Raw genomic sequence first — 21,401 nt, forward strand, 5'->3', positions numbered from 1 at the left:
TTATTTTTTTAACTTTATCGCAAAAATATAATTTCGAGCATATTCAGGCAGTAGTGGATTAAATAAAAAATTTCAACAAAACTTCAAAGGTCAAAAGGAATAGTAACAAAAATTAAATAATATTTTATTTACAACTATACTACAAAACTTTTACACCTCACAAGAAAGCCTATAAATTTAAAACTGTTTTATCACAAAGTCCTAAGCACCTAAATTTAAAACCAAAATTAATCGAGAGTGTCATATTCCTCCAAGCTGTATCTGCTCTCGACCATTTCGTATTCCAATATGAATCCTTGTCCCGCTATTCTGTCATCTGTCCTGAACTTTAGCACCATCCCTTCCTGGGTGGAGGTCAACTCTTGGGAAGTCTACAATAAAATTTCATTTAAAATAAGGAATTTCATAAAAATCGAAGCAGTTTTCACGAAAAGATTTTTACCTGATTTCCACAAAATTTCCCAAAACTGCTTCCTCCACTGTCCAGCCCATCGAACACTTCCAAATAGTCATAAGAGCAGTCTTCCTCGTTTTCCAGAATGAAAACTTTAAAAGTCAGTTTGACGTTATAGCCATCGTTGCCGATAATGAACCAGTCACATGACTCCATAGCCGGGTAGGTGGCGTTGCCATATTTGGAATGCGAGTAGATCTGGCGTTTTTCTTGGCTCGCTTGTAAAATTCCACCGCATTGCTATAAAAAAAAATGTTACATCTAAATTTTCCACTATAATATAGAAAACAAAGCGATGAAACACAGTTAAAAAAATTGATGATGGCCACTTAAAGTCGAAACATCTCCTTTAAAATAAGTCCTAGATATTTAGATTAATTTCTAACACTTCGACTATTGATCATCTCATTGGATCCCAAAACAATTGATTTTAATACAGATTACGTCTGTGCTGATTCTCTGTGACCACTGACTTGGAATTGCGCATATGGTTCATGATAATTTGAGAGAGGCTTATACGCGAACTTAATAAATATACCTGGACTGCTGATAGAAAATGACCACCATAGCCAGAAATAATCGCTGTCTGGTGGCCGCCATTTTTATAGTGGTTGTCTAACCGCCATTAGTTTAAATTTTGTTAAAATCTTATATTGTACAAATTGTTTCGCATAGTATATAAAATACCTAAATTAATATCAATGAACCTTCCAGTCAGCATTATTGCATTATTACGCCTGACCTACATTTATTACTAAAACCAAATCACCCATTGTAAATTAAAAGTGATGAATCGACTATTGTATTTACTCTAAATACGCTAGGTGAAATTAATAAAATTAGCATTAACGATCACGTTGTGTCTCATTTAACATCCTGCAAAACCACGCCATCAATACCCGAAGACAACCCGCAGTACTCGTCACCATGCTGCCAGTGACGTACTAGCAACAAATCAATCAAGGTGTAAGACACCAGTATTAACATTGGTCCTTCGAGCAAAAAATCTAGCTAGGGTGTATTGTTTGCCTGAACTGAGTAGGGTAACATCAAGAAATACATTCGAGAAGATAGCAGTGAATAGCAGGAATCTATGGTCAGAAGAAAACTGAACAAGAATCAAAGAGAGAAGAAGCGTGAGGAAAAGCGGAAGCAATTGATTTGAATCTGTTCAGACTCCATAAACGTCCAAGGATTGAGGAGATGAACAAACTTGCCCTTGCTCAAGAAGAATTAGGAAAAAGCATTGTTCAAGCAGCATCAAACTTCAAAAAAGATAGCGCATTAAGAAAGACCGCCAAAAACGTTTCTGATCAATTAGAAAAACTTGATGACATATGGCAAACAATCATCAGAAATCACAGCAAATTGCTTATCTTTGAAAACACAACAATCCCGTATTTTACAACAAATTATAAAGATCAAATAAAAGTAAAATACGAAGCTTACTATTTTGTGTTGGGGAGAATAAAAATATCCTTTGAGAGGATCGGTTGGTTTTATTTCGCTTGCCGTTACAATTCAGAAGTGGAACGGATTTTTTTTTTTTATGTTTGTCGTTTTAGACAGTTATTTACCACGCGATAAATAATAGACTAATTTAGCAGTAACTATGAGTGACCGCGAAAATTTAAGTGATGAACGCGAGAGTGATAATCGTAGTGCATCGTCACAATCGCGGAGACACAAAAGATTTAGCCACATACAGTTGAAAAGGGCTGTGTCAGCTAATCGGAACACTAACAGTGACCAAGAAAATGATTGTTCTTCGGGTAGTGAGTGCGCGGATGCTAAATCTAGCCGACGAAATAGAAAAGAAGCAAAAAAACGCAGGATTGAAGAATTAATTGCAACAAAGGTGGGTGAAATCATGAGTCAAATGCAGCCGTTGCAGCAACCTTTAAATTATCCTCATCCTGGTGGTTTAAGTAATGCAACATCAAATAACAATATTAATTTAACAAAAAGTGATATTGTTCCGATTTTTGATCCTGAAATTGGTGATATGAGTTCCCAAAATTGGTTAAATAAAATTGAGCAACTTGGCCAGATATACCAATGGAATGACGTTACAAAGTCGTTTTTTATGCAATCTAAATTAGCAGGTATAGCCAAAATATGGTATAATGGTCTACGAGATTATGATAAATCATGGGCGGATTGGAAAACTGAATTATTAAAGGCATTTCCATCAAACGAAAATTATATGGATAATTTAAAACTAATGATTGAAAGAAAAAAACGACCGAATGAGACGATGCTTCACTATTTTTATTCAAAGTGTGTGTTAACAAGAAAATGCGATATTTCAGATTTAAATGCCACTTTATGTGTTATTGATGGGCTTCCTATTGAACATCAAGCTACAGCAAAATCTAATTTTAAAACTCCGGAAGAACTATTTCAGGGATTTCTTTGCAAATTGGACAATACGCCGCCGCCAATTTTAAAACGTGAAATACGGTCACACGGTCACACGGATATCAAATGTTTCGTTTGTAAAAAAAAGTGGGCACTTGTCGCGAAACTGTTTTTTTCGGGATGCTAATGCAGGACCCTCGGGATTACACAAAAGTGGCGAGTCAAACAAAAATAACAAGGATTTCAAAATATCGAGTTGTACCAATGTTAAATCTAAGCCAAAAGAATGTACGCACTGTGGCAGAAAAGGACACATAAAGGAGGATTGTTGGCATTTAAATCCAGCCAAAGTACAGCTTTTGCAGAGGCAAGTACCAAATAATAGTTATAATATTAATGTTTGCATAAACAATATTAGTTGCCAAGGTTATTTAGATACAGGCAGTCAGGTAAACGTAGCTAATTTTTCTCTTTTAGAAAAACTGGATATAAAATTAAAACCTTCTAAAATATTTATTAAAGGGTTTGGTAATAATATAATTTTTCCAAAGGGGATAAGTTCTGTGCAATTTAAATTTAGTACTTTTACTATTAGCTCAGATTTACATTTTGTAGATATTGATATGGGTAATATTGAGGTAATAATTGGTCAACCTATAATTAATAATAAGGAGGTAATGTTAAACATTCAAGGAGGAAAAATTATTTTAAATAAAATAAATCCTAATTTAAATATTAGGTATCCACTCATTTTAGAAAAAGATATTTCTATAGAACCATTTTGTACCTCTTTAGTACCAGTTAATGTACATAATAGCCTTAAATGTTTATCTATTTCAGCAAAAAATCAAGATTTTTATTTGGAGCACTATTCCATTCCTACCTGTTTCATAAACAATTCAAATAATTTTATTAATGTTACTAATACAGGTACAAACAAACTTAATTTGTATAAAGGTAAAATTTTAGGTAGAGCTAATAACGTTGAACTTTTAGATTTAAACGATATTTTTAAAAGTAAAATGCAATGTTTGTGGTCTTTAAATTTATCGGATGTCAAAGTAAATCTAGAAGTCTTAAAAGAACCAAATTTAACAACATTTTATGAAATGTTGAGTTTATTTCAAGATTGTTTTGCTAAAAACAGTTCTGAATTAGGCGTGACACATTTAATAGAATTTGAAATAAATTTAGAAAAAAAAGAACCCATATTTTATCGTCCATATCACTATTCAGAAAATGAAAAAAATATTATTCGTGAAAAAGCTAAAGAAATGCTAGAAAATGGAATTGTACGAAAATCTTGGTCCAACTATTCGAGTCCAGCCATTTTGGTAAAAAAGAAAAATGGTGATCATAGATTATGCATTGTTTACAGAAAATTAAATTCTATTACTGTGAAGGATCGGTATCCTCTTCCACATATAGAGGACCAAATCGGTCGTCTTGCAGGTCAAAAATATTTTATAAGTTTAGATATGACACAGGGTTATTACCAAATACCGATTTCATCAAATTCCATAAGTAAAACAGCTTTTGTGACACAGGACGGGCAATATGAATTCTTACGTATGCCATTTGGATTGTCAAATGCGCCAGCAACTTTCCAAAGACTATTGAATAATCTATTTTCTGACCTACTGTATCACAGAAATATTAGTGTGTATTTAGATGATATTTTGATTTCCTGCAAAACGATTGAGGAAGGCCTTAAGATGCTGGAAACAGTTTTGAAATTATTAGAATCTGCAAATTTAAAACTAAACATAGAAAAATGTTTTTTCTTTGAAACTAGCATCGACTATCTTGGATATGAAATAGACGAAAATGGTATACGTCCGGGTTCACATAAAATTTCAGCTGTATCAAATTTTCCGAAACCTAAAAATTTGCACGAATTGAGACAGTTTCTGGGTTTGAGTTCATATTTCCGCAAATTTATTAAAAACTATGCACTTATTGTAGCACCATTGACTAATCTTTTAAAAAAATCCAGTCAATGGCAGTGGTCATCTATTGAGGATAAAGCATTTAATGATATTAAAACTCGACTCACCTCAAGACCTCTTCTTTGTATCTATGACCCAAATTTAGAAACTGAATTGCATACGGATGCTAGTAGTAGGGGTATAGCTGCTATTTTATTACAAAAACATGCAGACAATTTTAAACCTGTCATGTATTATAGTCGAATGACATCTAAAGACGAAATGCATTATCACTCCTATGAATTAGAAACACTTGCGATAGTGGAATCCATTAAAAGATTTAGAGTTTATTTGGTAGGAATGCATTTCACAATTGTAACAGACTGTGCTGCTGTTCGTTCTACATTCACCAAACGTGACATGCTACCACGTGTGGCACGTTGGTGGCTAACTATTCAGGACTTTGACTTTGAAATTAAGCACAGACCTGGAAATAAAATGAAACACGTCGACGCACTTAGTCGTAACATATCTAGTGTTATTAGTTCTGATGATTGGTTCATGTGTATTCAGTATCAAGACGACACTCTAAAAACAATATTTAATAAGTTAGCTCAAAAAGATTGTGATAAGCAATTAAAAAATATATATACTATTAAAAATAATAGAGTATATAGAGTAACAGCGGATAAAAAGGAAAAATTGGTAATACCTAAATTTGCAAGGTTTAATTTATTACGAAAGTATCATGATGAAATTGGGCACATGGGATATCGAAAGTGTAAGTCCTTAATTAAAAGTAAATTTTGGTTTAAAGGCATGACCCGTTTTATAAAAAAATATATATATTCTTGTATAGATTGTGAATATAAAAAAGATCAATATGGAAGAAAACAGGGTTTTCTCCATCCCATTGATAAGCCTACTGAACCTTTGCATACATGGCATATCGATCATTTAGGTCCGTATGTTAAAAGTCCTGGTGGTTTTTGTTATATATTAATGATAGTGGATTCTTTTTCCAAATTTTTATTTGCTCGTCCAACAAAAACTACTAACTCTAGAGAAGCTATTCATATTTTAAAGGATCTTTTTAGTATGTTTACAGTACCTAAAAGGATCATTTCGGATCGTGGAAAAGCTTTTACTAGTAAAGATTTTAAAGATTTTTCGCTCAAATATCAATTTAAACATATATTAAATAGTATCTCTTCACCACGATCCAATGGTCAGGTAGAAAGATATAATTTGACATTGAAATCTGCGATAAATGCTAGTATCAATGAGGAGGATGAGTGGTATTCTGTGCTTCCAGATGCAGTGTGGGGTATAAACAATACTGTAAATGTGAGCACAGGATTTACTCCCTGCAAACTTATGTTTGGTTTTGAATCTCCAAAACATGTCGATTTGGAAAATAAATGTGGTAGTAGCTCAATAAATAGATTGAATGATCATAAAACAGCAAAAGCAAATATGGATAAACAAACCAAAAAAATGAAAAAAAACATTTGATAAAAAAAGAAAGATTGCACATTCTTATTCAGTTGGTGACTTGGTATTGTGGAGTGGTAGCTTCACGTCAACAAAAGAAGTTACAAAAAAGACGCCAATTAAATTTGGAGGTCCCTATAAAATATCTAAAGTTAAGGGTAATGACCGATATGAAATTTCTTCATTAAAAGGTATGAAGGGTTATAAAAAATATAACGCTACAGTACCCGTCGACCAATTGAGAAGGTTTTATGCATGTGCAATAACTGAAGATGAATCTGATAGTGATATCGATAGTACTGACGAACTATTAGATTTATTGGAAAGTTAGTTTAAAATAAAGAAGCCCTGGAGCATTAAATAAAAAAAAAAAAAAAAAAAAAAAAAAAAAAAAAAGAAAAATGCTTTGTGAGCATAATATAAAAACCTATATATACCATGGAAGAGCTCTAAAGAGCATAAAATAAAATGGAAATGGGTGTGTATTAAAAAAAAAAAAAAAAAGCTTTGTGAGCATAATATAAAAACCTATATTCTAGACCATGGAAGAGCTCTAAAGAGCATAAAATAAAATGGAAATGGGTGTGTATTATTTTGTAAGTTTAATTTAAGGTAAAATAAAAAAAAAATATGCATATAAATAATATGCACATAAAATAGTAATACATAATAAAAAAAAATAATAATAAAATAAAAACAAACAAAAATAAAAATACATAATCAAATAATGTGTACATAGAAATAGGTAAATTAAAATAAAAAGAACATCAATAAAATATCAATAAGTATCTAAGCAATTAAATTGCAATTACTTGGTTTTTCGTTTTTTTTTTTATATAGGTCTTGGGTTCGAAAGGGAGGAGACAAGAAGATGAGGACGTCAAAGCATTATCAGGATGGCCGAATGTGATGAAGTTTCACAATTCATCCTCCAGCTTAAGTTTAATTAGTAATTAATATTTAAGTACCTACCTAATTTAAAATAATCATACCACTTGTATTATATTAAATATTTCTTGTAAATACGTTTATTTAGTTTTCCTTAGAAAAGGGTCGAGCCACATGTTCTTCGTTTCTTGGGTATTTTTACCTACTTTGTTTGTTGTGCGATAAGAAAAGGGGCCGGCCAGATAAATTCTTTGTGACCATGGTAAAATATTTTGTGTTGGGGAGAATAAAAATATCCTTTGAGAGGATCGGTTGGTTTTATTTCGCTTGCCGTTACATTACAGAAAAATGTTAACAGAATGGCAATTCGTTGAACCCGAAAAAGAACAGCTTCTTAGACTAAAGAAGCAGCATCATAAAATTGAATATTTTACAGAAACCATCGAGGCAATAAATGACAAAACGATGGGAGATATTACGGCACTCGGCTGTACACAAATGCAGGAAGACCTCAAGGGCAAATAGGAAGCTATCGAAAAGCTGAATGATGAAATAATGATCAATGAAGCACTACACACTGATCAATACTTCACCGAAAACTGGTTCCAAGAAAGTCGTAAAAAATATAACACAGCCATGGAAAAAATAAACAGGATCAGGTTAAACACACCTACCACGCTGATGGAACAGCCTATACCAGCCATCAGTAGGCAAAGGATACAATTACCATCCATATCTTTACCCATGTTCAATGGAGGATATGAGCAATGGACTTCATTTCATGATATGTTCTTGCGATTAGTTCATGAAAACGAAACAATCACAAATGTAAAAAATTACTTAAGACCCATCTTCGTGGAGAAGCTGCCAAAGTAGTTCAACATTTACCAGTAACAGATGACAATTATGAAGCAGCATGGAAAATCTTGCAAAAAAGATACCAGAACAGGAGGCTTCTGCTATACACCCTCATTGACAAACTACTTGATCTACCACGCAGCACGGCAGAAAATGGAGAGATAATAAAACAGCTCAATGATACTACCAAAGAATGTCTGCGAGGCATTCAAAATTTAAAAATAGATACCAAATCCTGGGGCCCGTATAATACAACGAAAATGGGACTCAGAAACCAATAGGATGTACGAGCAAAATCTTATAAATCTTCATGAAATTCAAGACTTTGAAGGGTTTATGGAATTTCTAGAGAGAAGGTTCCAGTCGTTAGAAGCAATACCAAAGGAATCAAAAACCAAGAGCATCAGCAATCATGGGTGCACCTTCTGTAAAATGCAAAATCATGGCATATTCCAGTGCCATAAATAAATTTAAGGCACTATCTCCAAATGAACGAAACAATGAAATTTACAGCCAAGGAATATGTGCTAATTGCTTAAGTCATAATCGCGGCAAAAAATGCCAGAGTACTGCAACATGTACCATCTGTAAACGCAATCATCATATACTTCTGCATATGGACAGAGCTCCCACTAACGAAAGGAATATTAACCAACGTCAAAATCAGATAAGAGGGTCAGAAAGAAGATACGGGGACAATAATGCTATACGTCAGAACACCAGCAGCCACTATTTAGATAACCAACAAGAAAGTGTGCTGCTAGCAACGGCATTGGTTCAAGTTGCAACTCAAAACACCAACCAGATACTTCGACTACTGATTGATCAAGGGTCACAATCGTCATTGATCACCAAAGAAGCCGCACAACGGATAGGCCTTCCACGCAAGAAAATTTCAGCACAAATATCAGGAGTAGGAGGAGGAGATCATCTAAAGTCAAAGTGGTGCATAGATGTCCCTATCAAACCACGATTTCCAGGTGACTTTGCATTGATATTCAACATGTTAGTACTTCCCAAATTAACTCAATCAATTCCAAATCAACAAATCCAAGTTGAAAAGGAGTTGTTAAAGAATGATATTCTGGCTGATCCAACCTTTATGCGACCAGGTCCAATTGATGCTGTACTTGGGGCCAAGGAATATGCATCTATAATGTTAGATGGTACTGAAAAATTCAACAATGGCCTATTGAAACAAAACACCGAACTAGGATGCATTCTCTGACTCTGTACTCTCAAGCAGTCGACGAATTCAAGTAATAAGCATCGTCGCTCAATGCGAAGAAGAAAAGCAATTGACAAGATTTTGGGAAATTGAAGAAGTGCCATCAAGAAATCAGATGACAGATGATGACCAAGTTTGTGAAGAATTCTATGACAAGACGACTACTCGAGATAAAAATGGAAGTTATATAGTAAGAATTCCGTTCAAAAAGAATACGGAATGCTTAGGTCGGTCGAAACCCAAAGCAGGCGCCCGACTAATAAACTTAGAAAAGAAAACAATAATAAATCCATCACTCAAAAAGCAATACACTGATTTTTTGAGCGAATACGAACAGCTAATCAGCAGTGAAGACGACTGGGACAGTGACTACGATCTACCACTGTCCACTTTTGTTGAAAGGCGACTTAAACACATAAAGGCGTTTGACTATACTCTCAATAAAGATTTAGAGTCTACGTTTATGTAATCAGTTAATGGCAATCAGTTCGAACTGCACAAAGGAATCGTTCCCCTGAAAATATTTTCAAGCTGTTCTTTGATTAAAACTTAGTAGGAGAAATGTCAATTTTACCAATATTTATGCACAAAAAAACCGCCCCGGTAAGGTTACTGCAGACGAGATGTACTGCTTCATAGGGGTGTTACTTGTCAGTGGATATACAACGGTTCCAAGGCGACATATGTATTGGCAAAATTGCAACGATACCCAGAATAAACTTATATTAGCCGCTATTTCCAGAGATAGATTTCAATTCATAATGTGTAATCTTCATTGCAGTGATAATACTACCCTTGATAAAAAAGACAAGTACTCTAAACTGCGTCCTCTTTTCAAGAGCCTAAATAAAAAATTTTTTGATTATGCCCCAGTTGAAGAGAATCACAGCCTTGATGAGGCCATGACACCATATTTTGAGAGACATAGCGGCGAGCAATTTATTCGAGGCAAGCCTATAAGGTGGGGGTATAAATTTTGGGTAGGTACCCTACGCCTTGGATACATTGTTTATTTTGATCCCTACCAAGGTGCGTCGACAACAATTCCGAACAAATATAAACACCTGGGTTTGGGAGCGTCAGTTGTTCTCCAATATGCAGATGTTTTACAGAAAATGCCTTACCAGCCCTTTCACATATTTTTTGACAATTTTGTCACATCTTTGTCACTTCTAAAAGAGCTAAAATTGAGGAACATCAAGGCAACTGATACTATACGTGAAAACCGGATGCCACATTCTCCATTTAGCAATGCGGCGGCAGTTCTTAAGAAAAAGACGAGGTACATTTGAATGGGGTGTTGCCGATAATGAAATCGCATTATGCAAATGGAATGACAACAGCGTTGTGACTTTAGCCACCAATGCATGTTCAGTTTTGCCAGTAAATAAGGTCAAACGATTTTCACAGGCTGAAAAAAAGCATGTTTATATAGATCAGCCTCAACTGATCAAGGCATACAACGAAAATATGGGAGGTGTAGACCGTAGTGACCAAAACATAAGCCAATATAGAGTTTCAGTACGAGGTAAAAAGTGGTATTTTCCGTTATTTTTCCACTGTGTAGACATGGCCTCACAAAACTCGTGGCAACTCCATAGAAATAATAGTGGTACTCTTGACCAACTTCAGTTTAGAAGGGACCTAGGAACACAGCTGCTCCAAACGTACAGGAAAACAACTAAGAGAGGACCTTCGAAATTGCCAAAAACTGCATTCCCATTCTCACGTTACGATAAACTAGATCATTTAGTTACATATCACGAGAGTCAGCGGAAATGTGCTGTGTGCCACAAAAAAGCAAATTTTGTGTGCCAAAAATGTGAAGTTGGTCTTCACCCAAAAAACTGTTTTGTGAACTATTATACAAATTAGTTGTTAAGTTTAAGTTTTAAGTATTTTGCTAAGCATTTTGTAAGATATATACATATATTTTTAAGTCTTTACTTATTTTTCTAATAGTAGCCCTTTATCCTACCGTCCTTTTAAAAGGACCGCCGTTTTTTCCAAAAATGGAAATTAAAAAAAAAATCATGATTTTTTCTCGACTTATGGGACCTTCTATTGACCGTTTTTAAGAAAAAAATATACAAATTCGGAAAAATATAGTTTCAGGGTCAAATGGGTTAATGCCAAATAATGATAACTTAACCTTAAAATATTCCGAACTTAAACGTACCCGGTAATTTGGCGGTTGAAAATGCTGTCTATAAGAAAGATACTTTGATGGTTTGAAGTTTGTAACTGAGATTATTATTTGCCAAATGGAATAACTGTGATTTCGCATCTCGTTTACAACAATGTAAAAAAGGTTAATATAAAGTGCATTAAACCGCGGTATTGCTAAGCGTTAAATATTCAAAGTTCAGATTTAATACAGATGAGGGTACTTACAGTAGAATAAGTAGCCCAAAATCCTTTTTTATGCACATTATTATCCGATTTAAACGTCATATAGAGTTGATTCTCTGCTGAAACTATGAGGTGTGGCACCTTAGGACCACAGTAACGTCCGATTTGCGGCGATTTTGATGAATCTCCATCAAATATCTGTAAGAAAAATTATTTTAATATAAATTATTTGTGAAAATTCCTTATATATTACCTGCACATAGTCAAAATAGCACTCGGGATGGCTCTCCAAGTTAAAATTCATAAAAGCCAATCTGAGCCTATGTCCGGGCAATGTTCTTATATGCCATGCGCAGTCTTTGGACGCCGGATAGTATTTGGGGTAGTTGGGGCTACTGATGGATCCAAAAGGTGGAGTGAAAATCTCATGAACACAATCACCCTCGATGCAGTTTTTCTTGTTTTCGTGCAAACTGAACCCGGTGCGACAAGAACATTGAAAACCGCCCAACGTGTTGGTGCAATCGTGCTCGCACCCGCCGTTTCTTATGGCACATTCGTCCTTATCTAAAAAATGTTTAATTAAATAGGGATTTGTTTATTATTTAAATGAAGTAATTGTTATACCTATGAAATATACTGCAGCAAATCCGGTCTGTTGTACGCTATCATCTGAGGCAAAAGACACTTGCAACATGTTACTTTCCGAGTTTATAATTTTCGGTTTTCTGGTGCCACAGAAGGAGCCGAGTTCTTTGTACTTTCCGTTTACTAGTAAAGCTGAGACGTTCACTTGGTCATACTCGCATAGCTGAAATGAATATAAAATCCATCTTAAAACAATAAAGAAACATATCGCAAGTATCGCTTAAATAAAGCCATACTGGAGAAAAATATAAGTATAATTATTCAAATTAGTTTCTTAAAAATTATTAAAACTACGGGCGCATCTAAACAATGGAGAGTTAGACAAATAGTTTGAAGAATATCTTGAGATGCTAAAGGTCGATCTATTACGCAAAATATAAGAATTAACATTAATATGTAAATTTTCCAGACAGAAAGGGCAGTCTATTAAATTATTAATAATTTTATAAATCAATATTAAATCAAAATTGTTTCTACGACTCTCTAAGGGCTTCATACCATAAAACTTTAAGTTATCATAGTAAGTAAAAAAATGTTTTTGTCTATTAAAGGGGAAATTTATTATATTTACAGACTTGTGTTGAACTCTTTCAATTTGGTCAATATATTTGTGATACATCGGATTCCAAGCCACTGTCACATATTCTATAGTAGGTTTAACGAGTGCATTATATAGTAATATTAATGATGTTAGATTACTATAACCCTTTGTAATTCGAGATATAAAACCGAGATTTTTTAGAGCTTTCTGAACAATGTTTTCTATATGAACGTCGAAGAGCAGTCTGGAATTCAACGTCGCACCTAAATCCTTAATAAACTCTTCATACTTCAAGATAGTGCCCCCGAGATAGACATTACATTTGTTTTGTGTCTGAAATGGTATTCTGCTAAAAAGTATAGAATGACATTATTTTGGATTAATAAATAATTTATTTAAGGTACAGTACCTTTCAAAATTTGCAAGATCAGATTGCAGGGCACGAAAATCTGATACCTTCTTAATTGTTGTAAAGATTTTTAGATCATCTGCATATGCAAGATATTTACAGGTAGAGAAACATTGACCAATGTCATTTAAAAAAATTTAGAACAAAATCGGTCCCAAATGAGAACCTTGCGGTACTCCTGAAGTTACGGTTTTACAAGAAGACTTTACTCCATTTATGACAACGTACTAAGAGCGATTTGTTAGATAACTTTGAATGAGTTTGAGTAGGGCTCTGTGCACACCGAAATTCTCCAACTTCGCGAAAAGTGTAGTGTCTAAACGACATTTTTAAAATATTTTATATTTTTTGGTAGCGTTAAGTATTCACACATAATTATATAAAATTGTTTATGTTAGCCGGTCAAGGTGTTTGCAATGGATTTTAAGCTCACGTTTGCTATAAGTTCGCCAGGTCGTATTTAGTAAATAGTTAAAATTATGATTACGATGCTCACCTTGATTTGTATAATTACCTCGAATTGTTATCTTAAGATTGATATGAATAGTTGTTAATTTTTGTGTATAAACCAGTATTTAATTCTACAATCAAGTGGTTCTTTACTCAACTTATTACGGCCAAGCCACCCTTGCCTGTAATCCTATAGTGAGGCTGCTATAGGGTAATAGGGAATAAAAAAGGTTTAGGGAAGAGCCCTAGATCTTTTCATGGTCCTTCGAGCCTTTAATTGAACTAGGAGCAGCCGCTCACGACGCTGTCTCCATCTACCAAAGGAGTTGCCGCCCACGCCGCCGCCTCCATCTTCAAGTAAACCAAAGGAGTTGCCGCCTACGACGCCGCCTCCATCTTCAAGTTAAACCAAAGGAGTGGCCGCCTACGATGCCGCCTCCATTTTCAAGTCAAGTCAGGAGTACCCGTCAAAAAGAGCCGTCCCCATCGTCAAGTTAAGCCACGCAGAGCAGTCAAGTCAAGTTAGGAGTAACCGCCAAAAAGGGCCGTCTCCATCTTCAAATCAAAGCAGTCAAGGCAGCCAAAGCAGTCGAGCCAATTAAAGCAGTCGAGTCAATCAAAGCAGACAAGTCAGTCAAAGCAGTCAAGTCAACCAAAGCAGACAATTCAGTCAAAGCAGTCGAGCCAATCAAAGCAGTCAAGCCAATCAAAGCAGCCAAAGCAGTCAAGCCAGCCAAAGTAGTCAAGTAAGAAAGGCAAATCAAGCCAAAACAGCCGCGTCCATCATCGAAAAAGCAATGGAAGAAACAAATAAAATTGCCTTCCGCCAACAGGAGCTAGCGGGAGAATTAGAACAACTTATAACCAATGTAAAGAAAGATTCAAACTCAAGAAAAACATCATCATATATTACTCAGAGAAACCAACAGGGAGACAGAATATGAGACGCAATTGTAGAAAATGACAAGAAGCTTAGAAAAATCGGAGAATTCAGTCATAGTTACTTCACGAAGAAATACTTGTACGATAATTTAAAAAGCCATTTGAAGACGTGCAAAAAACTAGAAGAAGAAAAGAAGCCTGCAGAAGACGAAGCAATACTAAGACGAAAAGAAGTAGTAGTCCAAGAGTTTAAATTTTTGATTGAAGAAATTGAACAAGAACTCTGCAGAGATAAACTTACAACTCGCTATGAATTTCTGAAAGAAGACACAAAGAATCAAAAAAAATTTCGGACGAAGATAGTGGAGACATTAACAGTGATGCGAACGAGAACCTAACCGAACGACGGCGTTATTTCTGCTGAAAATTCAGATCAAGAGCCTGAAACTCCTGTTACAACTGGTAATATAATTTGGTCATTACCTACAAATACCAATGTCCCAAGACTTAGCATACCAAATGAAAGTCAATGTATCATACATCCTTCAATTGCTGCAAATGCCTCCCCGCTGGACATATTCACTAAAATTTATCCTCGAAGTTTATTTACTTTTATTGCTGAGTCTACAAACCAGCGAATCAAAATTTACAACGAAAATAAAAAATAGCAGACGACTTTCACTGATGCAGGGGAGATTTTAATTATTTTGATTACTATTGGCTGCACATTAGTTATGTGTTTCAATAAGGTGCCAAAACTTCGCCATTACTGGTCGCATCCATCTTTGGGAAACAAGGCCATTAAATCGGCCATATCCAAAAACAGGTGTTTGTTTTTACTATCCAAGCTTTATTTCAATAATCCAGTCAAGCCAGAAATGGCCAGTAAAATTTACTATGTACAAGAGCTTCTATCTTGCTTCAAATATACGTTTCAGAAATATCGACCCGACAATACAAGTCAAAGTATTGACTAGAGTGGTGGGCTTCAAAGGAAGATCTTCACTGAAACAATATATGCCACAAAAATCTATGAAAAGAGGCATAAAATTATGGTCTAGATGTGATGCCAAAACAGGATATACATACGATGCAAATGTATATTGCGGCAAGGACGACGTTGAAAGAAGCGGAACTTTGGGCGAAACTGTTGTAAAAAAATTATGTGAAACTATACAAAATCCAAACGTAGTTCTGGCCTTTGATCGATTTTTCCGATCGATCAGTCCGTTTGATGGATTCCCTCCAATACCCAGCTGTGGGAACAGCCATTATTACAAGAAAAGACATGCCAAAAAAAATTAATCGAAAAACGAAAAATGTCTAAGGGTGAATGCGAGTTTTTATCAAATCAAACAAACTCTATCGCGATCAAATGGGAAGATACAAAGCAGATTATTCTTTTGAGTAACTGCCATATCCCTGATATGAGTTGTGTGAAGAGGAAAGGCAAGACTGGGCAGAGAGTTGACGTACCATGTCCCACTGCTATTGCATACTACAATGAAATCATGGGTGGTGTGGATCTGGCTGATCAGATGAGTGGTGTGTATGACGTTGGCAGAAAATCATGCAAATGGTGGAAAAAAGTATTTTATCGACCATTGATGATTGATGTTGTTAACAGCTGGGTAATATATAATGACTTACGTCGTACCCAAAAAAAGATACCCTTACTGGAATTTTTATTTACTTTATCAGAGGACCTAATCGAAGAAGGACAACAGCAAACTTCAGTCAAACTTCGAAGATTTCAGTTGTGGAAGGCCATCAAAGAGATTAAAAGTAATGAAAAATGTGGGTGATCACCTTCCAATAAAAACATCGAAACGGCGAAGATGTGCTCGTTGCGCTCTTCAGAAAAAAGAACGTAGAACCACTACTATTTGTGCAATGCGCGATGTAGGGTTGTGCAAGCATTATTTTGCGCTTTATCATTCGTCCTAAAATACTTACCTTTGCGGGTTGTCTTTTTGTGAATAAAAAAAATTAAAATTTTGAAATACAAAAATTTGTTTTTTTGGCCCCTAGGGATATTTACCCACCTAAAAATCCCGCTGGGATATAGTCCCACAATTTTTTGCTTTCCCTGTATATATTTTTGTCATATTTTTGTCAAATGATCTCTTAAAATACCATAACTCGCAAAAATATCCTTAAAGTCATTAAAAATAAAATTGGGTCCCAAAGGGTTAAATCTGAAAAATGCATTTATTACGCGACGTCTCGACGTAATTTGAAGGAGGCTTGTAGACAGCACATAAAACCATAGTGTTGCCATTAACATCAAATATTCTTAGTTCAAATGCAAATTATTCATTATTAGCGCCTTTTTGAACATAACTTCTAATCGGCCTACAATATTTTCGTGTTTTTTTCGTTACATTCATATAGAGGAACTCCTGAAGAGGGATTTAAAGGTAAAAAATGTGTTTGTTTTTCAATTTTTATTATTTTTTCATAAACTTAAAAATTTCATAAGACATAAAAAACTGCCCCAGTAATAGCTTAACACATTCAAAAGAATTGAAAGAGAAAAGAAGAAAAGACAAGAAAGGAAGAACAAGAATAATAAGTAAGACTCTGCCAGGCATTTGAGTTACTTTGAGTACCTGCCATAGTCGATTAAGTCAATCATTAAGCCCTAACCCTCTTCTAGGCATTTAAAAGCAATTAAGTATAGTCAAAAATTAATTAAAAATATATTCCTGGCACTTGAGTGCCTGAAACAAATCTCTAAGTACTTTTAAAAGATCAGAGTACAGTCTATATTCTTCACCCAACTAGATTTCAAAATATTGTAAAAGAGACATTATCAAAATCTCTATAAATAACATCAATTTGGCCAGGTTCATTTATAATTATCACTTTCTGGGTTTATTCGGTGACTTCACAGTAGAATTATAAGATATTTATAAATGATCGTTTTAAAGACCCTTGAGAATTGTTGATCATCTTGACAATATTCGACAATATTGGATAGTACATCAGGCTAATCTTTTATTTAAGGCTTATATTGAAAATATGCAGCAAAGACTGAGATACTTTTAATTACCAAAGAAAGGATATTATCTGGTTCACTTACATATTTTGAATCCTCAGCGAAGATTATTAAGAAAATCTGATGAAGATTAAAATTTTATTCATTGAGTCTGTCAAGGATCGAATTTTTCAAAATTTAGCTTAAGCAACATCTTAATTAAATTCTCCTTTTAAGATTCTTCTCAAATAATCTTACTGCAAACTTACCTGTTGATCGTAATTGTTACCCTCTAAGTCCAAATGGGTAAAATTAAAGAAAATAACATGTTGAGGTGGCGCTTCGATCTCCCAAACGCATCGTTTATTCCTCGGATACAATTCGGGAAATGACGGTGAAGTGACAGTTCCGTTAAGGGATGTAAACTTTCCTCCGCAAGCATCTGAAACGTCTAATTGAATATTGATCGTGTAAACTGGTTTACGAAATAGACTTACCGACGCAACTGCGTTTATCCGAGTGAATTTCGTAGCCGGGATGGCAGGAGCACATGAAACTTCCGAGTGTGTTGATGCAAATTTGTTCGCAGCCGTGATCGGTTTTTTCGCATTCGTTGAATTCGGCGATGATTTTTGCTGAAAAGCCCCCTCGTTGGTTAGATCTGGAAAAAGTTTAGACGATTCTTTTTTGCTAACCATTTCAAAAATATTTGTATTTGAAAATTTATGTATAGGTAGATATACCAATATGCATGTAATAACAAAATTGTAATATCAGATATCCAAAATGCGTTTAGGAAGGATTATTCTACAGCTACAGGTTAAGCTATGGACAAATCAGGCAAAAAGAACCGTTCGTGTAAAATTCGTGCAAACTGTATGCCGATGAGCTAACTTTGTCAAGAGTAGCTTATAGATCACGTTTTGACTTGTGGTCATTCTGACAAATGCGTTTATTTCAAGTTATTGCCTCCACCACTTTTCTTTGCGTGATACTTATAAAAATGCTGTAGCCTTCTTAAAAATTGCGAGAGTTAAAAATGACGGAAAACGATTCAGTAAAAAGACAGAAAACAACACTGTAAGAAAATTATTTTTTACAAAAAAAAATTAAATTTTTGCTTCATTTTTTCACAAAAAAAAACCTAATTTTTATCTTTTTTTAAAGCAGTTATTTTAGTAAGTTATAAGTAATGGCGAAGTCTAGTCCTAAGGGCTACTCTAACTTGACCAAAAAAAGAAAAAATTCTTTATTACATAAACTAATAATAATAAAATTAAGATTCTATTCCATAAAACTATAATATAATAGGGTAAAGTCGGGAGAGATAACGCACCGGGACAGATGACGCAGAGCCAAAATTATGTGTAACCATACCCAATTTATTAGTCGTGCACGCCATGTGGTAGAGCTGGTACTGTTTTCGGTTTCTCTTGTTTTTTCATATAAAAAGGCGTTAAAATATAGGTGCAGTATAATTTATCTAATTGGTAAGTACCACGAAGTTTCGAAACATGTTAAAGAATATTTTATTTTAACCAAAGTTCGTAAATAACCAAAAAAATACTTGACGTAGGAAAAACTAGGTTATGTTAGTAAGGTGCTTATATTAAGGCGAGTGCGTTTACTTCATAACATATAGAATAATATAGCTGCGTCATCTCTCCCACACATCTGGGATAGATGACGCATAATTTATAAGAATTTGTTTACTTTTTTAAGCCAATGTTTATTTTCAGATCCTTCAGAATGCCAACATTTTACGGTCCTAGAAAAAGTTCAAGGGGCAAATGGACAGAAGAAGAACTGCTAAAAGCTGTAGAAGCTGTAAGAGTCAGAAACGTTTCAATAAGACAGGCTGCAAGAGAAAATAATATTCCTGAAAGAACGCTAAGATTTAGAATGCACAAAAACGATTTTAAGAAGGGTGGAATGGGTGGACAATCACTTTTGAGGGAGGATGTTGAAAAAAAGCTTTGTGAGCATATTAAAAAGCTAGAAAATTCTGGATTTGCACCAACAAGAACAACTGTTAGAATTTTAGCCTACAATTTAGCAAAATCGTTGGGTATCAAAAGTAGGTTCAATACACAAGCCCATATGGCCGGAAAAGATTGGTTGAAACTTTTTTTAAATCGAAATAAGAGCCTTTCTATAAGAAAAGCAGAGGGCGTCTCTTTAGCAAGAGCTCAAGGGCTAAATAAAAAAGAGGTTAATAATTATTTTAAATTATTATCAAAAATGTTAACAGATAATATCGCTTATAATAGGCCTTTGAATATTTTTAATATGGATGAAAGTGGCTTACAGCTTAACAGTGATCCTGGAAAAGTTATCGCTGCAAAAGGAAGTAAAGATATTCATGTTATTAAAGGTCAAGAAAGAGGAGAGACTATAACTCTTGTGGCTTGCTGTAATGCAGAAGGTTCATTTTTACTTCCATATTGTATTTTTAAGGGGGTGAACAAGCAACAAGTTTGGGTAGAAAATATGCCGCCCGAAGCCAGAATTAAAATGAGAAAAAAGTCTGCTTATATTTGTGAAGAGCTGTTCATGGATTGGCTAACAAATCACTTCATACCCAGGAAGTCAGCTGCAAAGTGTCTCCTGATTTTAGATGGTCATGGTTCTTATATGAACTCCTATGAAATGCTAGAAACTGCCCTGGAAAATTACATTTTATTATTGTGCCTGCCCAGCCATTTTTTACAACCCCTTGATCACTCTCTTTTTAAGCCACTGAAAAGTTACTTTAAACGTGCATATGATGAATTTATAAGGGCAAATCCAGGCAAACGTATTGAACGCAGACATTTTAGAAAACTTCTTGCTGATTCTTGGACACGTGCAGCAACAACTGAGATTGGAATATCAGGATTTCGTGCTACAGGAATTTACCCCTTGAAACCATCTGCTATCCCAGATCATGCTTTTCTTTTTGCCGAGGAAAATGAACTACCTTCTCAACATTTACTAAGTGAACGCTTAGAACCTGGTCCTCCTCAATCCACATTAACACCCAATATAGCATTGACAAGTTCAAACTCTTCTCCTCTTAAGACATTGGATAATCATTCTGCAGTGCCTGTCGCTTGTACATCAGATTGGACGCCTTCGAGGATTTTAAAAGATCTTTCTCCTGTTCCCAAGATCATAGCTTCAAAGAATCCAAAAAAAAGAACACAGTCTGCCCAACTAGCCCTATCAACATTTTGGAAAAAAAAGAGAAGAGACTAAAAAAACTAGAGCTTGAAGCCAAAAAATTAGAAAAACAGAAACAAAACTAACAAAAAGAAAAAGCACTCTCACTTTCTCGCGTGAGTGCTCTTAATTCTGCCCAACGCAAATTAGTTGAAAGTCAGTCGTCATCAGATAATGATGATGATTTTTTAATTAATGATTCCACCGATGACGAGATTTTTGATGAGAATGAATGTGTTGGTTGCTTAGAAAAGTACGACCAAACAACCACTGGATAAAATGTGTTAAATGTGAGAGATGGGTTCATGCTTTTTCCTGCACCTCATATGAACAATATTGCATGTTGACCTTTTGCGCCGCATCGACATAGTTAGATGTGTCAAAATGGTGTACAAGCTGTGTGTCGTCAGCGAAAGCAGTGACTGTGCAGTAACTAGTAGATTGAAGAATATCAGCAGTATATAATATAAAAAGAGCGGAGACAGAATTGATCCTTAGGGCACACCAGATCTAATATTTAGAGTTTCAGAGCAACGTGTATTGTACGAAACTTTTTGGGATCGATCACTCAAAAAAGACGAAATAATGTTTACAGACTCATCCCTACACCCGTAATAGTGAAGTTTGGCGCAAAGAAGTGAATGGTCCAAAGTGTCGAAAGTCTTTGAATAGTCTAATAATACCAAAAGACTGGCCAGTCCCTTATCGTTTGACTCGATAATGCTAT

General features: G+C 34.8%; 1 protein-coding gene across 2 annotated transcripts in view; it reads right to left on the bottom strand.

Annotated features, from left to right (window-relative positions):
- Window positions 1–111: 111 nt before the first annotated feature.
- LOC126739396 (bone morphogenetic protein 1-like) overlaps window positions 112–21,401 on the bottom strand; it is an 85,409-nt gene continuing 64,119 nt past the window's right edge. The window contains exons 10-16 of one of the 2 annotated variants that reach the window (XM_050445062.1): window positions 17,971–18,134; window positions 17,743–17,924; window positions 12,191–12,374; window positions 11,817–12,130; window positions 11,606–11,761; window positions 443–694; window positions 112–371 (exon numbers count right to left, since the gene is read on the bottom strand). In XM_050445062.1, the coding sequence (XP_050301019.1) occupies window positions 228–371; window positions 443–694; window positions 11,606–11,761; window positions 11,817–12,130; window positions 12,191–12,374; window positions 17,743–17,924; window positions 17,971–18,134 (1,396 nt within the window). In that variant the 3' untranslated portion in view covers window positions 112–227. The remainder of the gene's footprint in view (window positions 372–442; window positions 695–11,605; window positions 11,762–11,816; window positions 12,131–12,190; window positions 12,375–17,742; window positions 17,925–17,970; window positions 18,135–21,401) is intronic. The other variant, XM_050445063.1, reaches the window with a different exon arrangement.

Source organism: Anthonomus grandis, chromosome 8 (genome assembly GCF_022605725.1).
Source record: "Anthonomus grandis grandis chromosome 8, icAntGran1.3, whole genome shotgun sequence".
NCBI classification, from domain to species: domain Eukaryota; kingdom Metazoa; phylum Arthropoda; class Insecta; order Coleoptera; family Curculionidae; genus Anthonomus; species Anthonomus grandis.